We start from the raw sequence: 10,642 nt of genomic DNA on the forward strand, positions 1-10,642 counted from the left end.
TGCTAGAGTCCCGAATTAACAAGGAAGTGTCAAGCTTCCTGGATCTCCCATCTTCTTTGGCAACTTGTTAAGCATACCCGCTGAACAATTCTTATTCAATATTACATTTAAAGCTCCTCCATCTTCTTCCGGTTTGTGAGAAGGTCTTTCAAGAACTTGGCCTATTTTGGCATTTGTGTAACCGCTTCAATAAATGGGATATTGATTTGTAGAGCCTTGATGTGTTCCAAAAACTTCTTATAATCCGCATTTGTTTGTCTTGATTAGCCTGAATCGGATACGGTAGAGGTGGTTGATATACCTTGACCGGAGACTCTTTTTTCTCCTCAGAAGACGGCCACGCCGTAGTCTTGTGGTCACCACGCCGTGGCTACTGGGCAGTTGCTTTTTCTTAGTCGTATTCTTCTTTCAGCTGCTACACACTATATGAACCATTGTTAGTGAGAGGTGTTAAAGGGTTGATAATTTTACCATTCCTTGTTGTTACAGCCTTGACATGAGCTTTGGGATTGGTCTCTGTGTTTCTTGGAAGGGTGCCCGGTAAACGCTTATTGAATTTCCTCGACAGTTGACCAACTTCTTGCTCGATGTTACGGATCGATGCTTGCTGATACTTCCAATACCCACTAAATAGCGCATCAATCACACTAAAGCACTTCATAGGCTCTCCTAAGATGCCACCTTGCCCTGCCATCAGCTGCTGAAAGACCCTAATTAATGTCAACTAGCTACTTCATGAATATAATTACATGCAACAAAGCTTAAGTAATCCTTTGACTAAAAGACTTAGTCCTACCAAAACAGAATGATCATCTAATTTTTGTAAAACTAAGCAATAAATACAAAAAGTAGTTATCATTAACACAAAAGGGTCTTTAACAAGCTATCACAACAAATAAGCAACTAGAAACAATCCAAGATCCAATCAATCAACCTATAGTCATAATGATCCTCCACTCTAAATAGAAGTTAGGGTTTTTAGCCCATAACTATTGGAAACAAAAAATAAAAGTTGAAGTTCACCTTGAAAATCATAATGAAAAACAAATTAAACAAATGTTTAGAAGTTATGTTGCCTTCTAATCTCTAAAAACTAAACTTCAATCGAAATCATATCTCTCTCAGTCTTTTAGCAAGTCTTTGGTCTTCAAAATTCAAGAATAACTTGAAGCATAAGGTAGGGTTGAAGCCAAAACCAAAGTATTTATAGTTTCTAAAAACTGGCTCCCATGTCATGGAAAATAGGCTCCACGGCCCGGCTATCTTTAATCACGCGTATTCCCTAAGTCGGCTTCTCTGATCGCAAATCTTATCTTCACCACGGCGTGGCTAGTGATCTCCATGCCGTGGGCTTCAAAATTCTTGAGTTCTTTGACTTTGGTTGACTTGGTCCAATTTTCTCGCTTCCAGCTTTGCATTTTGCTTCCTTTTAATCTCGTGCATGTCTTCGGTGCTACAAAATAGATTTTAAACATATTAAGCACCTTTTGTCCTAAAATAAGCACAATAATAGGTAAAAATATTAAGATAAAGCACAAAATATATGAATAAATGTGCACATATCACTTAACATATTCATTTAGTAGTTAACTCACATCAATATAAGCCCTACATAGCACAAAGCAAGCAACATTTGAGCAGAAGAACTCTACATGCAACAAGGCATCAAAAGGAATTTTCCCTAATAGGCATCTATCCTAATAGGCATTCTATCATGCAATCCTGAGCATATCCTTATTCTAACTTCTTGCATGCATTTCTAACATATCACCAATACATATATAACAAGTGTGGGTGTCTTGGGGAATAATTTCCTTGGCTCCGATTGATTGTACACATCACATCCTCTTTTTCGGTCTTCTTAGAGTTAATTTTGAATCCTTAATTTGATTTTGGAATCACACAAGTGTTCATCCAACTTTCTCAAACCAACGCTCTAACACCAACTTGTAACATCCCAAAAACCATAGTGAAATTTTTTGATTTTCAAATCCATGTTCATAAAAACCATGTAACAATCAACCACTGATTTCCAAAATATCATAACAAATCAAAGTATCAAAACATCTCTCAAATCATAAAAAATCCGTAGGATGATGCGTACCATCAAGCCTTCTCCTTCCCCCATCATCTGAAGTACCTGAAGCATTGAAATTCAAAACTATAAGCCAAAGCTTAGTGAGTTCCCCAAAATACTCCACACAATAATATAATAACAATTACAATACATGCATATAGGGTTTGTTGGCATGTGGCCTCAACCCAACTATGCAGGGTTTGTTGTCATATTGCCTCAATCCAACCATCCAGGGTTTGTTGGCATGTTGCCTCAACCTAACCATCTTGGGTTTGTTGGTCTATCGCACGAAGTAGTACCACCTCAGCCCAACCAACTAGGGTTTGTTAGTATATTTCCTCAACCCAACCATCCTATGTTTGTTGGTCTACCACACGAAGCGGTATCACCATAACCTAACCATCTAGGGTTTGTTAGCCTCCCGCCTCAACCCAACCACCAATATGTTGACATATGCAACAGATAAACAATAATTAGCAAGTATAGGTAATCATACATATATACCAATGTAATAGGTCACTACAGCATAGCAACATCCTATATACCAGGATACATAACACAACCTAGTGGGCCGACATTGGTGCCTTCGACCCACGAGTACAGTGAGGAAAACCCACCCTAAAGTCTAGAAGATAGTTGAACTAATCACTGCTCCAAAAACCAAACCTACATGTCACCTATACGGCAAACAGGGACCAAGCCTCAATCTACTACTCAAATCACTCCAATTGACCTAAAGTCAAACTTGGTCAAAGTCAATGGTCAATAGTCAAAAGTCAACATCCAACCAGATTATACCATGCATAACAGCTCTACGCCCTGCATAGAGCTATGCCATGTGTAATTAGATTACGCCCTGCGTAATGCACCTGATCCTAAAAAATTCTATTAAGCTCTTAATACAGAAAGCCAAATCCTCAAACTTTTAAATATGGACCTTTACAATGTCTTAATGGATAAAGTTTCCAAATTTACTCCTTAAGACACTCACATCAAGCAAGATCTAAACTTTATTCACTAAAATGACCAAAAATGATAACACCATATCCATGGCTTAAAGAACAAGCACCAAGGTACACCTTTACAAATCCAAAAAGTCCCAAGAGTATTCCATATAACTCAAAAGGTGTTGGAGTTGCCTCAACTCCCAAACCACTAGCTTAAAGGACGAAAAAGTGACAAAATGACCAATAACAATATATAAGAAATCGATGAGAAAGATATAAGCTTTTTACTCAAAATGGTCCAAAAATGAAGCAACCTTGCTGGATCTATATTTGAATCCTTCTTTCATGCACTTTACAAACAGATTGTTCTTCAAGATTCATCCTTCCAATGGAGAAATAAGCTCATAAAAGATGCCAAGGCACAAAACAAGCAAGAGGAGGCTGCGGTTTCTCAAAGAATGATCTTAGTTGATGGAGGCTGGTCATTAAAGGGTTTCTCAGAAGTTAGATGATCCCTTAAATATGGCTTAAAACCGAAGAATTAGGGTTTTGATTTGCCGTGATTACCTCCTGTGTAACCTAAGTTACACCATGCGTAGCCCATTAGAAATGCGGTCCACATTCATCAAGCTAGGCCTTGCATAACTTGACTATGCCTTGCATAGCAGCTATGCCCTACGTAACTTTCCTACGCCCTACGTAGGACAAAACTACAAACTTCTAATTCAACTTCAAACAACCATAACTTCTTTGTTTTAACTCCATTTTCGGAGTTCTTTATATGCACAAAAAGGTATTAACGATCCCCACAATCCAATCTAGTTATCTTTGGCTTAACACATGTCGAACCAAAACCATGATCCATGCAAGAAGCCCGATATATATATATATATATATATATATATATATATATATATATATATAGCTTTTCCCATTTACCTTTTTCTTCTTCGAAACACAATTTGAGGGATTAAACACTTAACCAACATTGTCATCATTTGATAGGATCTAATCGCTATTCCCTTGAAGTCCAAGACCTTTACTCGATCCATTTACGACCCACTATCCTGATAAAAGAAACATCAAAAACTAGGTATGACATAAAATATCAAATTTTCATAATTGATCCTTGTGGTATATATACTTTTCAATTTAGTTCCAAGGATATTTTGGTCATTCAAAAAAAAACTAACTAGTTAAAAGTTAAAGTTAACGCCATAATGGCCATTCATGCAATTTTCGAAACCATAAGAAACAGTAGCGTGATGTTTTTAATAGAAGTCCTCAAAGTGCAATATTTTACAAACCACATGGACCAATTATAAATTCTTCTTCTCAAGCCTCTTTAGTTCATCAATTGGGGTTTTAAACCATAATTGATGAAAGGGATGGAAACTTGAAATTAAGTAAAGAACTCAATGAACTAAGTCATATAGAAGTAATATTCATCATGTATAATTAGTTTAATTGATAAAAGTTGTAAATGGAAAATTTTGTATAATCAAGTGAATGTTTATATTATGTATGAAGTGGAGTTAAGATCTTAATGGGTTAAGCCATTCTGTTAAGAACATTATTTGTTGATTTAATATCATTTGAAAGTATTTTGGTTAAAAGGAACCAATTAAAGGACCATGGTTGTATTTAGTTTTCACTAACTAAAAAGGTGAGTACGTGTGGATTTTTATAGGTACATAGCAAATCAAGTTTTTCTATATGAATATGTTTGATGTCAAGTGTTTTAATACTTGAATCTTTATGTTCTCAAGTTTCATGATTTAAGGGAAATACTAGTAGTTTTAACATGAAAGTTTTAGCATGCCATATATGTATAAGGCATTGCCAATGGTATAGTTATGGAAGTTTTATCATGTCATATGTTTATTGTCATATAGGGTATTGCTAATGGTTTAGTTATGGAAGTTTTAGCATACCATATGTTTATTGTTTTGAAGGGATAATGGTTTGGTTTTGAAATTTTTAGCATTCCATATGTTTATTGTTTTAAAGAGGAGTGCTAGTGGTTTAGTTATGAAATTTTTAACATGACATATGTTTATTGATTGATGATTGAATTAATCATGTTTATTGTTTTAAATGGGACAAATGAGCCACTACTAAGATGATACCTCTTGCCATGAAGTAGTTGTCGAGGGGTACATATTCCCTATCGACCACAATGAGGTTAGCGCTCCCGTGGTTAGTAAGGATCTACTTGTGAACCGATGAGGGATATGAACTCCCCATATATGATACGAGCTAGTAATTAATTGACAAAGGGTATATACTCCCCATATATACAGGTAATTTGTAAGGTTTATGATATCAAGTGTTTTATGATTTGTTAACGTGTTCATGAGGTTGTGAAAGTAAGTTTCAGTTTTAAGAAGTTCGTAAGTTTATACGATTGAATGTTTGCGAAGAGTTAAAGTTCTTATGAAATATTTTGAAAGTATATTTCATATTTATTATGATGAGTCTAAACCCATGTATCTCATGAGTCTTTTGCTATTTTTAAATGTGTTATATACTTAGGTTTGGAAGCTAAGGACTAGAAGAGCATTAATAATGAATGCTTATAAAAGATTTAATATATTCTTCGGTTTGTATAATTATTTCCATTTTACTGTGGTTGTGATATTACTTTTGTAACACCAAAGGTTTATAATTTTTAATAGATATTTTATGGTTGTTGTAAAAGCATTTAATCATTCCTTAATTTCATGATAAACATGTAACCATGGTATTCTAAAAGGTTTTAAAAGTATGGGTGTTACATCATACGACGATGATTCTATTTTTCGTTGAAGGTTTCCGCCAACGACGTTAGAGGGGTATGTTTATAGTATACTCTAGCACCACCAATCGAACATAAATTCCCCCTTATTTGTATCCCCTCATGATTTCTTCAATACAAGCCAGAGGTGTTGACAGATAGATTCGTTTGCCGATCACCATCAAGATTCATTCCTCAAAACTGCCACATTTCGATCACCATCACAAAGCTTCTACCTTGGCCACCATCACCAACCTCCGACTATTCCGCAGATGAAAAAGAGGAGGGAAGAGGGGGGAGAAAGAGGATGGTGATGGGGAGAGAGAAGGTTGGTGATTAGGTGGGTCATTTTCTGATGATATATTAAAATAAAAAAATTATTAAAAAATCAAAGATAAGTAAAATAGTAATTTTAGATCGGAAAATTGATTTACCAGAGTAATTATTTTTGGTTTTGTTCGTATCCATGTAAGTTCGTTTTTTTTTCCACATATATGTAATGAACTTGTTGGAAGTGTTTACATATGACCATTACGATCGGTTGTAACTTGTTGCAGCAGGTCATAATAATCATATATGAACACTTCTAAAAAGTTCGTTACCTAAATATGTACAAAAATAAACAAAGTTACTGTGAATAAAGCGAAAATGTAATTACCAAATCAATTTTATTTTTTAGATCGGTTATAAAAAAAATGAAAACACAACCATGTAAAAAATAAAAACAAAGGATTAGCGACTAAGCGATGTAGTTGTGTTGATAATTTTATTGAATCAACTGTTTGTAACAAACCACACGAGCCAACCTTGTAAGTTTATCTTAATAAAAATATATAAAAAATTAACTTTATTACATAACTTGGTAAAAGATAATATAAGCTATTTACATTCATTAATCAGTTCTGCCCGTATCGTTGGTGAAGAGGAGAACACGGTGTTCAAGTTTCTTTGTCGGAAAAGAATGGAGGGTACTGGTGGAATTATTCATCAGGATAACCTTGCGTGATTCGAAGCTAGATTCTTCTGACCCATGAAATGAAAAGCTTAAAGCAAATCAATTCGTAATAAGACTGATTTTTCTTTGGTTTCACGCCGATTCTTCTGCAAAACCTCCGAGGCAAAGCATCGAACACATAGCGTGCTTCACATACAGCGCACTTCCGAGTTATGATATTACCTTTCGCGAAGCTAGGAACACTTGCTTTGAAAACGATTTGCAAACCAATCGCCAAACGTATCAAGAAAGAGGCTGGACGTCATCCTCAGTTCCGCCACGCCATCATCAACTTTGCCCAGGTTTTGTTGCCTGTTCCACGATTAAATTTCACTTTCCAAAATCATTGAATGTTATTTCAAAATATCTGTTACTCTGAGTTGGAAACTTTAGTTATCATGGTATTCTTTTGACCAAATTTTGTTTTTGGAAAGCGGGATCTAGTTTTTGTTTTTCAAGAACACCAATTTCAACTAAATTTAGTTCTAATCACATTTGAAACATGTATGCTAAAGCATAGGGAATGAAGTAGTGGAACCATGTTGTGACACCATTAAAGAGTTTTCTTTAAATTTGCTGATCTAATTTGTAAAGTCCTCTAATTCAGTTGTGAACGAAAGTTTTACTTTTGCGATTCTGAAAATAAGAACAACAAAAGTAGGGATTTCTTGATCAAAAGCTTTAGTTTAAAGATAATGTCCAATTGATCTTTGATCAAAAGCATTTCTTTTATAACTAATTAGTTCAATCTTGTATACTATACAGGCTAATCATCGTTTCAGAACAAAGTTGCAAAGACATATATATGGTCATGCAATAGATGCTGCAATTCGCCCTTTAAATGAGGAAAAAGCTGTCCAAGCTGCTGCAGATCTTCTTGGAGAACTCTTTGTGTTCACTGTAATTTTCATATCCTTACATACATACACACACACCCATCTAATTCATTTGATTGATGAAGATGTTTCACATTCATGATCCAATTTATGCAGGTTGCAGGAACTGCTGTTATCTTAGAGGTCCAAAGAAGCTCAAAATCAGAAGCTAGGAAGGAGGCACTTCGCAAACAAGAATTAGAGGTTAAAATTTATGTTCACTTTCTCTTAGAAATCGTGCAACTTTTCTTTCTCAAAGATTTAATAATCATCCTTGCTTCTGTTATCTTATAGACCCTGAGGCAACGTGATGAAGATCTTGCAAAGCAAATTGAGATGCTTAAGTACAAACTTGATGAGATTGAACAAGTTGCCAAACAACAAGGACTAGTTTTGAAATTTAGAAAGCCTCATTCGAATGAAGCTGGAAAAGCAAGTGAATCTGGGGTATTAATTTAGGTGTGTGCTAGAATTGAATGCCTTCATGGATAGATACAATGATAGAGGTAAGGTAAGGAACTAACTCTAGAAATGTTTATTACCCATTCTCCTTCAGTTAATAAGATCCTTGAGGGCTCTTAAATGGCGAAATATAATTGGGTAAAGAGTGTTTGAAGACATTTTCTTTAGATTTGAGTTGTAATATTATGTTTATTTTATTGTATTTGTAGTAAAGTTGTAATTAGGCTATGTATGCGTGTAATAAAACTATAAAACGACTATAAAAGTATAAACATTCTTTTGAAAGATAAATGATCCAGTAGTTTGATTTTTAACTTCAGTGTCCTTTAAATTTAGTTTCACTACACTTTCGATCTGTGGGGGTTTAATTTAACAGAACATTTTTGTAAATTTGTTATGAGACAGTTATGAAAGGTAGGAAAATTTATGTAATTTTGCTTTTGGTAGGATTATAATAGGAACTTGGGTCAATCCCCTAGTTCCCTTCCTGCAATTTGAGCTACAGGGAGACTCCAAGAAAACCTCACGGTATTTTTATTAATGCATAAAAGCTAAACAAACTACGGAGCACCTTCAATAGTGTCATGCTAATTGACAGCAACAAAAACTATACAGATAACTATTAACTATTACTTATCCAAACTAATTCTATTTAGATATATCCTAAACTACCCCTTATCATTCACGACTCCAATTCCCTACCTAATCCTCCTTCGATAAACCTTACCAAACCGTTGGGTCATAACATTACTCCCCTCCCAAACCAAAACCTTGTCCTCAAGGTTGAATTCAGGGAACCGCTTAGCCAGAGTTGCAAAATGCTCCCACATGGCCTCATACTCCGGTAAATCCTTCCAACGTATCAATACCTCTTTCCCAGCCGCCCCTTTGCGTAACCCCCTCCACCTGACCAGGTTGCAATAAAACTTCCATGTCCTCTGTTAAAGTAGCTGGCAGACATGCCGTGTCTATTCGTTCCCTGATACCTTTCCTTAACTGAGAAACATGAAACACATCGTGAATACGAGATGCCTCAGGCAATTCCAACTGATATGCCACTTGCCCTATTTTCTCCCTTATGCGGAAAGGACCAAAATACCGAGATGCCAACTTCTCATTTCGCCTTTTCACTACCGTCTGTTATCGATAAGGTTTAAGCTTCAAATACACATTATCATCCACGTCAAAATGCAATTCCCTCCTATGTCTATATGCTTGTAACTTCATAGCTTGTTGCGCTTTCGTCAAGTATCCCCGCAATTCTTGGAGAATCCGATCTCGTTCTTCCAAATATTGATCCACGGACCCTACTGGAGACCCGTTTTGCCCATAAAATAACAAATGTGGAGGATCCCGCCCATACAAAACTCTAAAGGGCGTTGTCTTAGTGGAGGTGTGAAAAGAAGTGTTATACCAGTACTCCGCCCAAGGTAGCCATGTTACCCATTTTCGAGGCAAATCCATCACGAAACATCGTAGATAAATCTCCAAACAACGATTCGCGACTTCCATCTGACCGTCTGTTTGCGGGTGGTAGGCCGTGCTTCGCTTCAGTGTGGTACCCTTTAGTTTGACCAATTCCTTCCAAAATTGAATTAATTTTTTTTTGTCTCGATCCGAGACACTAGACTCGGGAATTCCGTGAAGTCTAACGACTTCCTTAAAAACACATTAGCGATCGTAACTGTTGTATAGGGATGCTTGAGGGGTACAAAGTGACCATACTTGCTCAAACGATCAACCACTACAAAAATTACAGTGTATCCTTCCGATCGAGGAAGCCCATCAATGAAATCCATGGTCAGTTCAGACCACACCTTGTACGGTAACTCTAAAGGTTGTAACAACCCACCCGACGCAATGGTTGAGTACTTATGCCGCTGACGCATGTCGCATTCCGCCATCCTCCTTGCTACATCTCCTTTCATTCCTTTCCAATAGACCTCCCTCGCGAGCAGCTAATAAGTCTTTTGAAGATAACTGGTATCCAAGACGAGTCACTTGGTATCACCAGTCGCCCCTTAAACAACAATTGATTATGTACCAGCGTATAACCCGCCATTGTTTCACCACTTAAGAGTCGTTGTCGGATAGTGCTCAATTCTTCATTTTCTCCAACCTCCTTCCATAATCCCTCCCAATCGACGAGGCTCATGGCTGCCAAGGTCGACAATTGTGGAGGTTCAACCCGTCTTGACAAAGCGTCCACCACATTCTTCTCCTTCCCTGGCCAATACTTCACCACAAATTTATAACCCAATAATCTTAATAACCACCTCTGGTGATCGTCGGTTACAGTCCTTTGCTCTAACAAATATTTCAGACTCCTTTGGTCTGTTCGTACCTTGAAACATCCTCCCAACAAATATGGACGCCACTTTTGTATTGCAAGTACAATCGCCATAAGCTCTCGCTCGTATAATAATTTCAACTGGGCCCTCGTTCCTAGAATATGGTTGAAATAAGCCAATGGTCTTCCCTCTTGTAACAACACCGCTCCCAAACCGTATC

The 10,642-nt window shown here is 36.6% G+C and overlaps 1 protein-coding gene across 1 annotated transcript; it reads left to right on the plus strand.

Moving 5' to 3' along the window:
* The first annotated feature begins 6,699 nt into the window (after positions 1 to 6,699).
* On the plus strand, positions 6,700 to 8,445 carry LOC111914672 (OPA3-like protein). Its single transcript, XM_023910371.3, has 4 exons — positions 6,700 to 7,096; positions 7,560 to 7,694; positions 7,787 to 7,873; positions 7,964 to 8,445. The coding sequence occupies exons 1-4, from the start codon at positions 6,968 to 6,970 to the stop codon at positions 8,126 to 8,128; spliced, it is 516 nt and encodes a 171-aa protein (XP_023766139.1). The 5' UTR covers positions 6,700 to 6,967; the 3' UTR covers positions 8,129 to 8,445.
* Positions 8,446 to 10,642: the final 2,197 nt, after the last annotated feature.

The sequence above is a fragment of the Lactuca sativa genome, chromosome 4, assembly GCF_002870075.4.
Source record: "Lactuca sativa cultivar Salinas chromosome 4, Lsat_Salinas_v11, whole genome shotgun sequence".
Classification (NCBI taxonomy): domain Eukaryota; kingdom Viridiplantae; phylum Streptophyta; class Magnoliopsida; order Asterales; family Asteraceae; genus Lactuca; species Lactuca sativa.

Excerpts from the sequence above, each read along its gene's own strand:
- LOC111914672 (XM_023910371.3), top strand. The coding sequence starts at position 6,968 with ATGATATTACCTTTCGCGAAGCTAGGAACACTTGCTTTGAAAACGATT. Across the intron at positions 7,097-7,559 it reads CCATCATCAACTTTGCCCAG|GCTAATCATCGTTTCAGAAC; the intron begins GTTTTGTTGCCT and ends TATACTATACAG. Across the intron at positions 7,874-7,963 it reads TTCGCAAACAAGAATTAGAG|ACCCTGAGGCAACGTGATGA; the intron begins GTTAAAATTTAT and ends GTTATCTTATAG.